Below are 17,023 nucleotides of genomic sequence, written 5' to 3' on the forward strand. Positions count from 1 at the left end.
TTTGTCTTGTTTTTTTTTTTTTTTTTTTTGAGACAGGCTATCACTCTGTTGCCCAGGCTGGAGTGCAGTGGTGTGATCATGGCTCACTGAAGCCTCAGCCTCCTTGGGCTCAGATGATCCTCCCACCTCAGCCTCCTAAGTAGCTGGGACTACCATGCCCAGCTAATTTTTTTATTTTTTTGCAGGGCTGGAAGTAGAGATAGGGTCTTGCCATTTTGCTCAGGCTAGTCTCAAACTCCTGGGTTCAAGTAATCTTCCTGCCTTGGCCTTCCACAACTGGGATTACAAGACATGAGCCACCACAGATGGCTGATTTTTGTTTTTGTTTTGTTTTGTTTTTTGGTAGAGACAGAGTCTTTCCATGTTGCCCAGGCTAGTCTTGAACTCCTGACTTAAACAATCCTCCTGCCTTGGCCTCCCAAAGCTCCTACTTGTTGAATGAATGGATAAATCCTCTCTAGTCTCTGAATGTAAGTGGCATTTCCTGCATTATTGTTGACCTGCTTTCATGACATAGAGGCAATTGTTGATGGTTATCCACACTCAACCTAGGAATTCTTTTCTTTCTCTTTCTCCTTCCTCTCCCAACCCCCTTTTCTCCCTCTCTTGGCCTCCAGGGCAGTGATGTCTGGAGGAAGGGTAGGGAAGCATGGCCTGGAATAGGCAGTCCCAGCCACTTACCTCTCCTGAGGTGATGTGTATTAGAGATTTAAATTGGATGAGCTTCTCAAAGGCAAAGGAGGAAACAGCTGCTCGGAACCTGATGGCTGTGCGCTGGTTGATGATCCAACTGCAGGAGAGACTCACAGACTTCAAACATTCGGAGAGAAAAAGGGCAAAGCAGAGTCCCACTCCATGGACAACATTCCCCGACTGCTCTTCTGAATATTCCAGGATTTTTGGTATAATCAATGTCTACAAAGAAATGGGAGTTTGGATCATTCAGACTGCCCCGCCAAACACGTTTGATGTTTTGTTGCTGGAAGAAGGGTTGGGAGGTCTGATTCATGCTGGGGATTTGTTGAAGGATCAAAACTGACTAAGTACAATCCTGCCTCAAGAAGCTTCAAGTCCAGTTGGAGGAGACTTAGGAGTTCAACTGACCCAGTTCTGAAACCTTAGGTGGTTGTCCTCATCCTGACAGGAGACAGGGAGCACACACAAAACAGTGATTTAGGAGTTAATAAAGTGGCTTTACAAAGGTGTGGGCAGAACATAGGAAATCCAACAAGGCCTGGTGGAGCACCATGCTGCTGGTGACAGCAGGGAACAGTGGCCTCCTTTGACCTAAGGGGCAAGAGCAGGAAGAGGTTCCAGGGCCCAAAAGGGGTGAGGCGCGCAGAGAGGGTCTGGACAGGAGCTCTGATCACCAGCCTCCAAGGACAAGGAGGGAGGCCGCCCAGGGAATACGTATCCTGACCTCATTCATCTTCTCCCTACTTCCAGTCTCCTTTTGGAATCTCCCACTGGTCAACCCTAACCAGAAGCCAGAGTGCAGTGGGGGCTGACTAATGTGATCCACACTAGTCGCACAGGGCAGGATGGAAAATGACAGAGAGTGGATCTAGAAGACCTGGTACCTGTCGCTGGACTCAGTTATCTCCATTCTGTCATCAACTACTGTTTCTTCCTGACCTACATTCACCTCCCCTGAGCTGTGCCTCAGTTTTCTTCCGGGAAGACTCCCACCTCCCCGGTTGGTGTAGTCTAGGCTGGACTGTAAACCAAAGTGCCCCACTTCTTCTGGCCAAACAGTGATCATGTGACCCCAGTTGGCCAATCAGACTCTTTCTCTCATATGAGACTCTTGGGCTGAGGAACTGGAGAATGATGGGAGACAAAGCCCATTCATCCCAACCATGATACCTGGAGAAGACCATTATTTCCTGCTACCTACATTCCCAGAGTTGCTTAGCCATTTCTCAGAGGAGCTAACATGTTCTGAGCCAGGCCATATTCTAAGTGCTTCATATACTTATCTCATTTAATGTTACTCTACGAGGCAGTTCTCCATTTTACATGCAAGGGTTTCCATAAGGTCTACACCTGAGGGTGCATGGGATTCCACGGGATTCCATGAGGAAACCAAGGCACAGAGAGCATGACTATACTGCCCGAAGTCACCCATCAGCTAAGTGGCAGGGACATGGTTTGAAACCAAGCAGTGGCTACAAGGCCACTCCTTGGTAGTTAGCTACTCCTAACCACCATACTCTACTGTCCTCAAAAGGTCTTCACTTTCTAGACAGCAACTGAAAGACAAATGCATCTCTAACTCCTGGCATGGACTTGAACATGCCACCAGTTCCGTTTCTAAACCTCTGAAGCCTAGAATCCCCCAAACCTCACCAACTCTGCCACTTACTGGCCCGAGTACACTGGCAATGCAGAAGCAGACACCCAGAAGTGCATCGAAAATCATCCTTGTTCTCTGGAACCTCAGCATCACCAGAAACATTGAAGCTTTTTCAATCCCTCGCCTTGAGACTTCTTCTTCCCAAAGGTGGTGAAGCCTTCAAAAGAGGATAATGGAACTAGTGGAATCTCTTTGCATGTGACATCCAAACATCCTAGTTCTTGCTAGCCAGGAGTTTTGTTGCAGAAATTTTCAAACATAACAGAACAGAATAATGTAGTAATCTTCTGAGTACTCATCCCCCTTCTTCCAGAATTAAAAATGTTTGACATTTTTGTTTCGTGTCTCCTCCCTTTGACTTTTGTTTCCTGGAGGATTTGAAGCAAATCTCAGTCATCATATCATTTTATCTGTAAATGCTTCAGTATGTATCTCTTTCAGATAAAGTCCTTTAAGAAACCATAGCAACAGGGCCAGGTGCAGTGGCTCATGCCTGTAATCTCAGCACTTTGGGAGGCCAAGGCGTGTGCATCACTTGAGGTCAGGAGTTCAAGACCAGACTGGTCAACATGGTGAAACCCCCATCTCAGCTAAAAATACAAAAATTACTTGGGCATGGTGGCATGCGCCTGTAATCTCAGGTACTTGGGAGGCTGAGGCAGGAGAATTGCTTGAACTCAGGAGGCAGAAGTTGCAGTAAGCTGAGATCATGCCTCTGCACTCCAGCCTGGGTGACAGAGTGAGACTCCATCTCAAAAAACACAAAAAACAAACCAAAAAAAAAAAAAATCATAGTAACAATAAAAATAACACTACAGTCAGGCGCCTATAGTCCCAGCTACTTGGGAGGCTGAGGCAGGAGAATGGCTTGAACCTGGGAGGCGAGTTTAACCAGTGAGCCGAGATGGCGCCACTGCACTCCAGCCTGGGTGGTAGAGCGAGACTCCGTCTCAAAAAAATAAAATAAAATAACACCACAGTAACAATAATTACTTAATGGCATTTAATGCCCAGTCTATATTGATATTTCTCTAATTATTTAAACATGTCTTTATAAAGTTAGTTTCTCTGAATCAAGATCCAAACAAGGTCCACACATTGCATCTAAAGGAGAAATCTGATAGAACCCTTGAGCTGCATTTTAATCTGTAAGCATTTCCCCTTGTCTGCATTTCTACACCATTTATTTGTTGAAGAAACTGATTTTTATTCGTTCTGTAGGATCTTACACACTCTGAACTGGACTGATTGCATCTCCATGGTGTTGTCTAACATAATCGTTGTTCCTCTATGCTTCCTAATAACCTGGTCATTAGACCTAAGGCTTAATGAAATCCAGAATTCAAGTCCTTTGGAAAAAAAATGTAAGAGGTGATGTAGTGTACTTCCTGTTGCCTCACATCAGAAACTACATGATGTCTGGTGTCCCACTTTTAGGAATGTTGAGGGGGTCAGTGGGTTAGGGTGTGTCAGCCTGCCTCCTTCATTTTCAAGATCTCCAACACTGATGACCACTGCCTAGCGCCACCTCCGCTAGTGCTGTAAAAATGATGAGTTTTCTAATTCTTCCATTCCTTCTGTATTTTGTAGTTTGGGTATATAGTGAGACCTCATCTTTAAACAAAAAACAAAAATGGAGTGATTGCAAAGTGTTTGTGGACAGACATTGTGAGTAATGAAATTAAAAAGAGAATCAGTGAACTGGAAGAGAATGGAAGGGAGTCAGGAGATCTTGTACTCACAATGGTTAGAGAAGAACAAGCAAACTCACATTGACTTAGCTGGTTACCTATTAAGCATCAAGTGTTTTTCCAGGTACATTATTATTATTATTATTATTATTATTATTATTATTATTATTATTGTTGTTATTTAAGATGGAGTCTCACTCTGTCACCCAGGCTGGAGTGCAGTGGCGCAATCTTGGCTCACTGCAACCTTCACCTTCTGGGTTCAAGCAATTCTCTGTGTACTTTAAAAAATGAATTTATCACCTCTTTTGTTTCTTGCAACAATCCTATGAAGGACCATGAAATAAATGTATGATCCTTTTTTTTTTTTTGAGACGGAGTCTCACTCTGTTGCCCAGGCTGGAGTGCAGTGGCGAGATCTCGGCCCACTGTAAGCTCCGCCTCCTGGGTTCACACCATTCTCTTGCCTCAGCCTCCTGAGTAGCTGGGACTACAGGTGCCCGCCACCACACCCGGTTGTTTTGTATTTTTAGTAGCCACGGGGTTTCACTGTGCTAGCCAGGATAGTCTTGATCTCCTGACCTCGTGATCTGCCCGCCTCAGCCTCCCAAAGTGCTGGGATTACAGGCGTGAGGCACTGCGGCTGGCCAATCCACTATTTTATACATAAAGGCACAGGACCCAGAAAGGGAAACTTGTCTGATATCATAGTCAGTAAGAGGTGAGATTCTGACCAATATCTGGCATTATCCAAAAAGTATTTCCTGGAACTGGCGGGACGGAGGGAGGGAACAAAAGAACAAAGGGACTAAAATGGCGCATTTCCGGGTTCTTCATTGTCAACTTTCCCGCACCCGGGAAAGACACAGGTCGACTGCGCAGGCGCAGTCTGACGTCTGACGGAGAAAATCGAAACCTACCTAGCCGCGCCTACCGCCCCGTCCCGACCTGCCTATGTCCCGCCCACTGCCCTCCCACTCCCAGGCCCAGGACATAAAAGCCGCTCCCGGCAGGCGCGCGCGGTGCGAACTTCCTCGGCCCCTCCTTGTACGCGGGACCCAGGAACCTGGTCCGAGAACGCCGGAGACCAGTGAACCTCACCCCTCCTTCACGTTGGCTAGTTAATAAAGTTTTCTTTTACCCTGCCTACTTGCCAGTTCTCTGGCACTTACTTTGGTGGTCGTCTGGAGCAAATCAGGAACCATTTCTTTTTTTCTTACCAAATAAGTCTGAGAAGGAATGGGTCAAAGTTTACCCAGTTTCTGTACTCCATGTGAAAACATGTGCCTTCAGTATGTTAAGTTGCTTTGTAAATCTCCAACACCTGGCTATAATACAACATTTCACAAACTCCTCTGACTACTGAATGCTTTTTATGGGGAGGCTCTTATAAGACTATAATTTCCAGAACACATTTGGGAACTCATTTTCCACCTGGTATCTCTCATGAAACTGCTAGAGATAGGAACATGAATACGGGACCTTTAAAATCACATATTCATATTCTCCCACTTTTCGTCCTCATATTACCTTGTGTGACGGCCGGTACAAGAAATTGAATCATACAACTAGTTAGCGGTGGTTTGAGCATTGGGAGACTGGGCCACTTACCCAAAGTAATACTCAGTGTCACTGTTGAATACCTGACCCAGAAGAGAAAATCAAAAGGAACTAGAAGTGGTTGTTTCTAAGTTTCTTGGGACAGGTGTGGTGGCTCACGCCTGTAATTTCAGATCTTTGGGAGACCAAGGCAGGTGGATCACCTGAGGTCAGGAGTTCAAGACCAGCATGGCCAACATGGTGAAACCCCATCTCTACTAAAAATACAAAAATTAGCCAGATGTGGTGGCAAGTGCCTGTAATTCCAGCTACTTGGGAGGCTGAGGCAGGAGAATCACTTGAACCCAGGAGGTGCAGGTTGCAGTGAGCCGAGATTGCATCACTGCACTCCAGCCTGGGTGACAGAGAAAGACTCCATCTCAAAAATAAAAATAGTGATGAAAATAAAGTAAAAAATGATAAATAAATAACTTTCTTGGGTTCACAAACCTTTTGGCAAGTCTGATAAGAGATGTGAATTCTTGCTCCAGAGAAAGATCTCCAGCCCGTATGTACAAAATATCCATACCATTGTAGGAGATTCATGAACCCCAGGTTAAAAACCCTCATCTAGTATGAGGCCTCTTCCTACAGGAAGAGCCAGGTCTTCTGGGGTGGACCCTCCCTACCACCCTTAGGCATCTCTGGTCATCATCCCACCAAGAGATGGTCTTTAACCATTCCACTGGTTTGCCCAGCCCAGCTTCACCTTTGGACATTTTTGTCTGAGGCATCATGGACTGACAGTGGAGGGATGGTGTTCTCATCTAAGCGATTCCGAAAGCTTTGGATCATGAGCGGGGTGAGCCATGACATGGTGAGGTAGGAGAACAGACCAGCATCATCCAGGGGCTGGGGGGCAGGAAACCTAGTAGAGGGGCCACAGGGATAAGAATGAAGTCAGGATCAAGATTTTGCAAGGATGAATGATAACCATAGAGAAACACAACGAGATCACCTAGATCTACACACAAACATGCTTTCATGACTCTTATTTGTAAGTTGAAAACCATAAACAACAAAAGTACCCATTAACTGAGGAATTATTTAAACAAAAAGAGAGAAATTATGATCTACTCATACTATAAAATGCAAATGCACTGTAGATGTTTGGATTTTTTTTTTTTTCAATAAGGTTTGTTTATATGTAGAACACAGGAAGAGTTCCAAGCAAGACCCAAAGAAAGACCACTTGCAAATCAAAAACTCAGTATTGGCCGGGCGTAGTGGCTCACACCTGTAATCCCAGGGCCCAGTGGCTCACACCTGTAATCCCAGCACTTCGGGAGGCTGAGGAGGGTGGATCACCTGAGGTCAGGAGTTTGAGGCCAGCCAGGCCAACATCGTGAAACCGGTTTCTACCAAAAATACAAAAATTAGCTTGGTGTGGTGGTGTGCATGCCTGTAATCCCAGCTACTTGGGAGGCTGAGTTGCGAGAATCGCTTGAACCCGGGAGGCGGAGGTTGCAGTGAGCCAAGATCACGCCACTGCCACTCCAGCCTGGGAGACAGAGCACGACTCCGTCTCAAAAGGAAAAAAAAAAAAAAAACAAGAATTCTTTTTATATTTAAAAAAAAAAAAAATTTTTTTTTTTTTTTTTTTTTTTTTTACTTATATAAAAAAGGAGGAAAGGAGGGAAAGCAGACAAAACAGTATATACATTTATATCACATTGCTGATAGTGGTTGACATTGAAAAAGGAGTTGGAGTTGGCAAAGAAATAGGAAGAGAGGTTCTTATGGCTTTAATTCTTCTGTGAAACTTTTACAAACAATAAAATTGAATGCATACATAGTTAAAGGTGATAAGGTATTATCTTTAAGAACGATTTACAAATACCAAAAATGATTAAATTAGGGTGTTGGGATTATGTGTCATTTTTCCACCTTTTTTTTTCAAAATTGCCTTTAAGGTTATGTGTTTCAGTGGGAAGAAAATGCAATTTGAAAAGAGACTTGAGGAGAAAGATGGGAAGATGAAAATGCCGAACTTATAAGATTCTTTTGGGGGTAGGGGAGAGGGGCTGTGACATCTTTTCTCAACCCTTTAAAACCTGCGTTCTTGACAAGGCTGGCCACATGCCCTTGCCAGGGATATTGGAACAAGGAGCAGGTGAGGGGAGGGCAAGAGATTGTACCATTTGTGATCACAAAAGACAGGGCAAGACCTACGAACCAGTGCTAATATCTCAAAGCCCCAACAGAAACAATATATTTATCTAAGATGAGGTTACCCAGGTGAACAAAAGTACCAAGGTTCTTTTTTCTTGGTGGAAATAACATAATTCAATATGGTAACAATGCAACCAGTATGGACAGAAGCTCAGATTTTAAAAATGGGAAAACAAATGCAGTTTGTTGATAGATAAAAATCTTAGAAAACATGTTGCAGAGAAGGGGAAATCGTAAACACAAAATGAACTTTTGGTGATTAAACGCTGAAGAGTCAGACTAACAGAGCATTAAGATCTTGTCAATAAATAACAAATAGATGAATGTGTGCATGCTTACGAGCATGATTCTGTAGGGGCCCCTGAAAGCAAGGCTGTATTAAGTTAGAAAGCAACTTGGTCCTAAATTATAAAGTATTCCTATGTTGCTTTAGTATTTATTACAATAAAAAAGGGTTTGAAATATATTCTTTATGCATAAAATACCCTGCTAGAACCATTACTGCTAGGAAAAGATAAAAACAACTCATATTAAATGGCTGTTTCTGCTATGGATGATATTTTAAATTGAAAAGTTCACTTTAAATTATTTTTACAGGGAAGACTGTTTTCAGCTATTTTTATATTGTACATAGTCTTTATGTAATCTACTAGCATATGTTTTGTTGACTGTTTAATGACTGGATATGTTCCACCAACTTTTGAAATAAAAACCAATGTTTTATACTTGTACATGGTTTTAAAGTCTATTAAAATTGGCCGGGTGCAGCAGCTCACATCTGTAATCCCAGCACTTTGAGAGGCTGAGGCAGGTGAATCACCTGAGGTCAGGGGTTCAAGACCAGCCTGGCCAACACGGTGAAAACTGTCTCAACTAAAAATATAAAAGTTAGCCGGGCATGGTGGCAGGCACCTGTAATCTCAGCTACTTGGGAGGCTGAGGCAGAGAATCACTTGAACCTGGAAGATGGAGGTTGTAGTGAGCCCAGATCACGCCACTACAATCCAGCCTGGGCAAGAGAGTGAGACTCCATCTCAAAAAAATAAAAATAAAAAATAAAACAAACAAACAAAATTTTCTTGTGACAGTTTTCTGTTAAAAAAAGAAAGCAATTTGGGGATGATCACATTAAACTATGATTGATTCAGGGGGTATACACTGAATTTCTTTCATTCTTAAATGTAAGGTTAACAGCCTAGGGCCTTCCTGTGGCTCCTGGTTACTCCTATAACCAAGGCCAGTAATCCTTAATGTAACCTTTGAGAACCTGTCTGATCCGCCTTCCTCTGCAGCCTCACCTCATGCCACGCCCACATCACACAAGACTCTCCAGTGACTCTGGCCTCCTTCTTTTTCAGTTCCTGGACACATCATGCTGTGTTCCTTGCCCCTCCAGGCAAGGCTGTCCCAGAGGCTGTTCCCCGAACATTCTTCTCCTACTCTTGCTTAGCAAATTCTTGTTCTCCCTTTAGGTGTCACTCAGCTTAAGCCAGTCAGAACCTATCAAGTTGTCATGGTTCTCCTGTCCCTCAACACTCGCATATTTCTTCACAGCACCTTCCTTAAACAGCTTGTAATCACGTAATGCACAGGTCTATTTGCTCATTGTCTTTCTCTCCCACGTGAGGTCCATGATGGCAAAGATCATGTCTGTTTGCTCACTGTTCTTCCCGTGTTGTGTAGCGCAGTGCCCGGCACATGTAGGTGCTCAATGATCCTTTCTGAATGAATAAATAATGAATGAATGGCTATGACGATGTGCCTCCTTGATGTGCCTCAGGCTGCTCTAAAGGGTTTTGGCTGTGTACGGACGTAGTTATGCAAGCTTTGCGACGTAGTTATGCAAGCTTTGCGAGAGGTCTGTTTGGCAAGGTTAGGGATCATTGACCTAGTGGATACAGCTCTCCCCCACCACCCCTATCAGGACTCACCTTGGCTTGGGGCGGAAGGGAATCATGGTTCTCAAGGCAGCATCATACTTCCCCCACGGTGGGACAGTTGCCCTCCCCGGAGCCTCAGGATTTCTCTCTTGCTGACTCCAGGGGCCATCTTGGAGAGTGTAGGTTTTCTTGGAAAAGAAAAACAAAAGAGCATCAGTTTCAAAACTCATAACTTCTGTCCTGAGGGAATGTTGGGCCAGATGCCCATGGAGAGATGGATTTTTCTATATCCTGCTTTCTAAAGAAAGGCTTCCACATTGGGAGTAAGCAGGGGGCCTGGAGTCAGAACAAGTAGGTCCCAGCACTCGCTCTGCCCCACATTTGCTGAGTGAGTCTGGCCAAGTCACTCTACCTCTTTGGATTTTTATCTGACAGTAAACAATTTAGACAGGAATAAAGGGTGTCATAGTTAGTTACCCGCAGAATGAGGGACCAAGTCACTCTTTGAGGGTAAATCTACTAAAAAGAAACCAACAAGTAGAAAAGCAAATCCTAAAATATTATATGTTTCCCTTTTGACAACTAAAATAAAAGGACAGGTAATTTTTAGGACTTCATATAGAATACATAATATATTCTATATAAAATAATACTATTTTAAAAGCACAGCAAGGATTGACAGAAAGAGGTTCAGAATAGTGGTTGCATCAGGTAGGAAGGGTTGGGGAATGAGATGGGGGAAGACCAATTGCTGCGTCTGATAGTCAAGGTCCAAGCTGATGTGTTGGTGATGGGTTTGCAGATGCTTATTATTATTATTATTACGAGTAAATGCACAGATAAGTAGGTAATAGGTGACAGATAGATATAGAGATAGATACAATCTAATCTCTATACAATCTTATGCATAGAGGTATGCATAAACCATGAAGGTGTGCCATGATGACGGATTATAATTGATCTAATTGTGGAAGCCTGAGGTCCATTTGAAAAAAATCAAGAGTAACTGGGTGGGGTGGCTCATGCTTGTAATCCCAGTGCTTTGGAAGGCCAAGACAGGAGGATTGAGGCCAGAAATTCAAGACGAGTCTGGGCAACATAGGGAGACCCCCGTTTCTGTGAAAAATTTAAAAATTAGTTCAGTGTGGTGGTATGTGCCTATAGTCCCAGCTACTCAGGAGGCTGAGGTGGGAGGATCATTTGAACCCAGGAGGCTTCAGTGAGCTATGATTGTGCCACTGTACTCTAGCCTGGGTGACAAAGCAAGACCCTGAGTCAAAAAAAAAAAAAAAAAAAAAAAAAAAAGAGAGAGAGAGTGAAAAAAGAAAAGAAAAAAATTTAAAAATTCAAGGGTAAATAAGTATGGGAAGAAATTGTTTGACATAATTTATGACCATGGAGAATAATCTGCCAACTCAGTTTCCTGAGGTGCTGATGCTAAGAGATCTACTTACATAACTAAGTCCTGAAACCATGTCATCGCCTATGTCGATGCCAAGATTCACAAGGCCACCAGAAGAGTTGGGCACCCAGTATGTCCTCTTCCTAGTCATTTTCAGTTCCTGCCAATTCTTCTTTTCCCAGAATCAGAGAACATGAAAAGACAGCAGGAGTTAGAGGCAGCTTAGATCCCGTCTTGAGCAGCCAGGAGAGGGGGCACTACCCTGCCGGGAGCATTTTGGGGTCATGCAGGGGTTTGGGTGCCTGCTCTTTCCTCTCCTTAGCATGTGCTTGATCCCTCTTTTTAAATATCTTCTCAGGCCTCAGGCCTCAGGCCCAAATCACTTAGTGAAACTTTCTCTAACCACCCTCCCTAACCCATCCCTAACACCACAGCCTTGATTCTGGGCAATCTCCTTTGGTCTATCAAAGCCCTGCTCGTAAAATCAGTCTTCTTGCTTTATCCCAGTCTGTAACTGTGTATTTGTTTGAATCATTATTTGTTCAGACTTCGTTTACACACTACACAGAGAGCCTCATGAGCACAGGGATGTGTCTGCTTTCCTCGCTGTTGAATTTCCGGGGCCTGGAACGTGCTGGGAGGACAGCAGGTGCTCAACAAATGAAGAAGGAATGGACACATACATGAATGAAAGAAACATCATTTTGCCCTTCTTTCACTCTTGGTTTTCACAGACCCCAGAGAGAATCTGGGCACAAGTTAGGAAACTTAAATAATCAGGGTTTTTTTTTTTTTTTTAATGCGCCTTTCATATTTGTTTTCCTGAGTATGTGACTCACTCCCTGCTTGACTCAGAACATTCATGTGCCTGGGGCAGGAGAGAAGGTAGTAATTAGGAATGTTCTGAAGAGATGGAAAGAGAAAGCATGCAGCAGAGCCAGGGCCATGAGGGTACAGCCCATGTCCCCCAGAGCCCCAGCCTTAGTTTAATGCTTTTCTGTTGCCATCTTGAAATTTTTAATACATTTGAACAAAAAGACCCACATTTTCATTTTCATTTACATTTTGCACTGGGACCCACAAATTATGTAGTTTGTCCTGGTGTTCAGATATAGCTTTTACCATTCAAATACTGAGGCTGGGCATGGTGGCATGCATCTGTAATTCCAGCATTTTGGGAGGCCAAGGCAGGAGGACTGCTTGAGCTCAGGAGTTTGAGACCAGCCTGGGCAACATGGTAAAACCCTATCTCTACCAAAATATAAAAAATTAGCTAGGTGTGGTGGTGCACGTTTGTGGTCTCAGCTACTTGAGAGGCTGAGGCAGAAGAATAACTTGATCCTGGAAGGTGGAAGTTGCAATGAACTGACATTGTGCCACTGTACTCCAGCGTGGGCAAAAGAGCAAGACCTCATCTCAAAAAACAAAACAAAACAAACATTCAAATACTGGATTGTACTTCAATCAAATAGACTGCAAGCTAACCCATTACTTTGTGAGAAGTTACTTTAGATTTCTTTGTCCCATTCCCTCCCATCCCACTTCCTTTTACCAAATCACAACCAGATCTGGTAGAGTCAGTTGCTGGAATTTTCTTGCAGACCATATAAGATAGACTTCCCAGCCAGGGCACCAGGCCATAGGCTTACTTGCCATGTAGTGGTAGAATGTGGACACTTCAGGGATGATAGAAAAGAGAAAAGAGAGAGAAGAAGGTGTATTAGATAAGAGAGAGTGACACACACTCTTTACAGCTCTGGAAAGATGACTGGCTGCCATGAACCAGCCTACAATATAGCTGCATTAAAGTAAAAGTGGGCCGGGCGCGGTGGCTCAAGTCTGTAATCCCAGCACTTTGGGAGGCCGAGACGGGCGGATCACGAGGTCGGGGAGATCGAGACCATCCTGGCTAACACGGCGAAACCCCGTCTCTACTAAAAATACAAAAAAAAAAAAAAAAAAAAAAACTAGCCGGGCCAGGTGGCGGGCGTCTGTAGTCCCAGCTACTCCGGAGGCTGAGCCAGGAGAATGGCGTAAACCCGGGAGGTGGAGCTTGCAGTGAGCTGAGATCCGGCCACTGCACTCCAGCCTGGGCGGCAGAGCAAGACTCCGTCTCAAAAAAAAAAAAAAAAAGTAAAAGTGGCATGATTCCCTAGAATGAGGCCCTGTGGATGGGGCCACGGTATATTGCTGTATGATTTATTCACACACAAACATCCCCAGTAAAGGGAATAGAGCAGGGGGTGGAGACAGCAAATTTCAGAGTGCAAGTCTCATATCCTTGCAAAGGGCTTCCTCAGTGCTGTGCTGATAAATGTTTGTATCTGTAACAAACCTGTGGTTGCAATTGGTGATTAAGTATAGTTCCAATGCTACTTGCCATTTTGTTCTATGTTAACAAGAGGAAAGTGTAATACCAGAGATGTATGTTGGTTGAATCTTCACTCATTTGTCAATGACCTGAGTAACTTTGCTGAATAATTTTCAAATGCTGAAAGAATATTCCCTTATTTTATTTTACTACTCACAATATAACGGCTACGGGTCCCACACACTTATAAATTAAATCTGCATTATTAACATTTCCTACATTTCTTTCTTAAGACTAGACAATCAACAAAATGATAAATCCAGCCCCGATATGTAGCCTTTGCCTATTTCTGTGGTGTAAACACACCTATCACGGCCGATTTCATGATGCAATACCAACATAACTCCACTGAATGCAGAGCTGGGAAGAGATGCACAGCACGACATCACCATATAGTGTTTCTACCACAGAAATATAATAGATGTAAGTAACCTCAGAAGTATAAATAACAGCAAAAGGTAGCAAAATAAGTAGGAAATGATACATTTTGAGTATTATCTTTGTTTTTGATATAATTTATTTAATTGTAAGTTTATATAACTTGATTTTTAATAATGTTTGTGTTTAGCAACTAGGCTCTCAAAGTTCATTAAAATTTGACCGCTGATTCTCATGAAGCAGTAAGAACAGGTGCCAGCAGACCACTGTGGCATCCATCTTGCAACAGTGCTGCCTTTTCTTAAATCCTCGTCTTGCTGGGCACATCATTTTCCAATTCACTTCTAAGTGCTCTATGGGCTGTGGCTGGCTGTGCCTCGTGGTAAGCTTTCTTGGCTTCCCTGTGGTATAGATGGGAACAAGAAGTTGCTAAAAGTCTGGGTGAAGGACTTTCCAGAAGTGGCATACTGGACAACCCAGGCTGCAAACAGCTGACAGTCATGAAGAAATCTTGGAGGGGGTTATGGTGCCAATGGAAGTGGGACAGGGGAGTCCTAGCAACTCAGAGAACACCCCCTGGTGAGTGAGGCAAAAAAGCTTTACTTGAAGGCCTACCCAAGATCCAGTTGGCTTGCAAAGACAGCAGGACAGGGAGTGACCAAGCAGACAAAAGACCTCCCCTGGAAAAGTCTAGGAGCAGAGGTCACTGTGCCCAGGTCCCTGATTCTTTCTCTGCCAGGTGACAACTCTGAGACAGAGCCTTTAGTGAGAATTATTTAATAAAATTATTTAAATTATTGGCTCAAACAAGATCTTAAAATGGTAAGCCAAAACATTTATTTTTTCCTCATTAACCAGCAAGTGGGGGATCATGAGGAAGACCAGATTTGTAAAGACCAAGTAAAGAAATTAGATTTTCTCTCACCTCTCAGCTATAGTATGATTTGCCAACCTGGTTTATTCAAATACACCTGCAAAGAGAGGTAATGAAGGTTTCACAACTAGAGATGCAAAGAGATGCAACGAGGGTTACTCATCACATTCTGAAATTGCCATTTCTTTCCTCGTTGGCTTATTTGTTTTCTGCATACCTCATTAAAATGTAAGCTCTTTGAAACCAGGGACCTTGTCTGTCTTGTTCACAGATGTATCTTTGGATCTAGAAGAGTGCCCAGCACATAATGTGACTCTTTCCTATTCAAGATTCATCCAGGAAACTAACAACATGGAAAATGAAAACCAATGAAAATTAAGAAAATGCAAACATATAATAGTTATGCTTGCAGAACATCAGTCGCTCGTCCCAAGCAAACGAGCTTGAGCTCAGCCACACATTAGCTTGGGCCTCCTTCCAGTTCCATGAGGCCCATCTCCACTTCCTGGACTGACCAGGGGAATTCCCTCCAGAACTTTCTTTGGCAGTCCCGGAAAAGTTCCCTGTCCTCCCAATTCTCTTTCTGGAAGAAAATGGAGCTGGAGTTTATTCACTCTAATTAGTGTAAGACCATCATTGTAGTAAGGATGGAAACCAGGACATGACTGGGAATAAAATAGAGACGAAACAACAGATGCTTCCAGCCTTGTGCTTTCCCAATCCCCAGAGGCAAAGGTCAGGATGACAAATTTGATTTGGACGCGGGTTGCTTGCATATGGTGAAACAGACTGTGAACAGGAGGGGAGCCACTGGAGCAGGGTAACCTGTATCAAGGGCTTTCTGGAGGAGCTGATTTATTTCCTTATTCTTACGCAGCAGGGTCTAGTGTCCAAGACCAGAAGGCACATCAGTGGCTAAGGAAGTGTCCAGGGCAAGGAGCCAGAAGCACCTGCCAGCTGGGCCCTAAAGAAGTTTAAGTGATTAGATCTTACTCTTCCTGTACCTCACCCTGTGCTATTTAACTTTCTCTGCTCTTAGGTTTATATCCTTCTGTTAGTTCCAAGAGCTTCAGGAGGGCATCTTGTTGACGGAAGAATCCCCACATCTCAGTACCTGGCCTTCTCCTCAATTTTAGAAGCTAGGATGATCCTCTCACCTTGATGTTTGCACAAGTCCTAATATCTGCCAATAATATTCTCCTCCCACCTCCTTGCAGAGCTGGTTCATTCTTGACATTCAGGACTCTACTCAAATGCCACCTCCTCAGAGTAACCTTCCCAGATCCCCTCTCTCCACACCACCTTCTGCATATTCTCCTAATCTACTTCCTTTACTCATCACATTCTGAAATTGCCATTTCTTTCCTTGTTGGCTTATTTGTTTTCTGCATACCTCATTAGAATGTAAGCTCTTTGAAACCAGGGACCTTGTCTGTCTTGTTCACAGATATGTCCTGAGATCTAGAAGAGTGCCCAGCACATAGTACATGCATAGCGAATATTCGATGGATAAACGAATGAAGTACATGCAGAGTCTGTCAAAAAAGGAGCTAGGAAAGTTGCACAGTCACAAAAGATTTCACATTTAAATTCTTGGTGTTCTCCCAAGTGGGCTGACACATCCCATCACGGAGATATAGTGACAGGATTGAAAGAGGGTTTTCATCAAGCAGGCAGGTTAAACTTGGGCCTGTTCCCGCACCACACCACACCTTCTATAGAGCAGCATGAATTTGTATTTTAAAAACTAAATCCAGCCATTATTATATGAACAGAACATTTATACAGTATTGTTTATTGTAGTTGTTGGGGCACATGTATGTGTTAGGCCATTTATGCCTAGTGTTCCATTATGGGAATGCTAAGCATGTGAAAGTCATTTCTATCTTACTACTCAAGGTCATCACCGAGGTCTGATTGCAAAAATCCAAAAAAAAATTGCAACCTCTGGCATAAGTGGGTTAAAAGTATTAAACATTAGTGTTTCAAAAATATACCATAAAGTTTGTAAGCTGGTTTTAGAAGTTCTTTATTAAAACTCTGGAAGTCTGAATGAATGCAGTCCCTCCCCTCTTACCCTTGGAGAGACCCTTGATGAAAAGGTAAGTGCTTGCGAATCTGGGCCACATATGTTTTATCTCTGGTGACACATATGTATCACCCCCAGAGTCTGTCACAGGGTGGGTACATTGTATATATCCAGAGAAGTGATCGAGACCCTCATTATAGCTAGGATCTTCAGCTACTGGCTCAACCTCTCTCCAGGCCCTGGTGGCTTACGCCCCAACCTAGGATAATCC

The 17,023-nt window shown here is 43.5% G+C and overlaps 1 protein-coding gene across 5 annotated transcripts in view; it reads right to left on the reverse strand.

The window, feature by feature from the left end:
- Window positions 1-17,023, reverse strand: part of ABCC11 (ATP binding cassette subfamily C member 11) — an 82,283-nt gene that overhangs the window by 55,058 nt on the left and 10,202 nt on the right. For 2 of the 5 annotated variants that reach the window (XM_026456891.1, XM_026456889.1), the window contains exons 1-6: window positions 14,775-14,820; window positions 11,153-11,269; window positions 9,750-9,886; window positions 6,356-6,514; window positions 2,366-2,513; window positions 682-915 (exon numbers count right to left, since the gene is read on the reverse strand). In XM_026456891.1, the coding sequence (XP_026312676.1) occupies window positions 682-915; window positions 2,366-2,513; window positions 6,356-6,514; window positions 9,750-9,886; window positions 11,153-11,251 (777 nt within the window). In that variant the 5' untranslated portion in view covers window positions 11,252-11,269; window positions 14,775-14,820. Of the gene's footprint in view, window positions 1-681; window positions 916-2,365; window positions 2,514-6,355; window positions 6,515-9,749; window positions 9,887-11,152; window positions 11,609-14,774; window positions 14,821-17,023 lie in introns of those variants that run through there. The other 3 variants (XM_026456890.2, XM_031934494.1, XM_031934495.1) reach the window with 3 other exon arrangements.

The sequence above is a fragment of the Piliocolobus tephrosceles genome, chromosome 17 (assembly GCF_002776525.5).
Source record: "Piliocolobus tephrosceles isolate RC106 chromosome 17, ASM277652v3, whole genome shotgun sequence".
NCBI lineage: Eukaryota > Metazoa > Chordata > Mammalia > Primates > Cercopithecidae > Piliocolobus > Piliocolobus tephrosceles.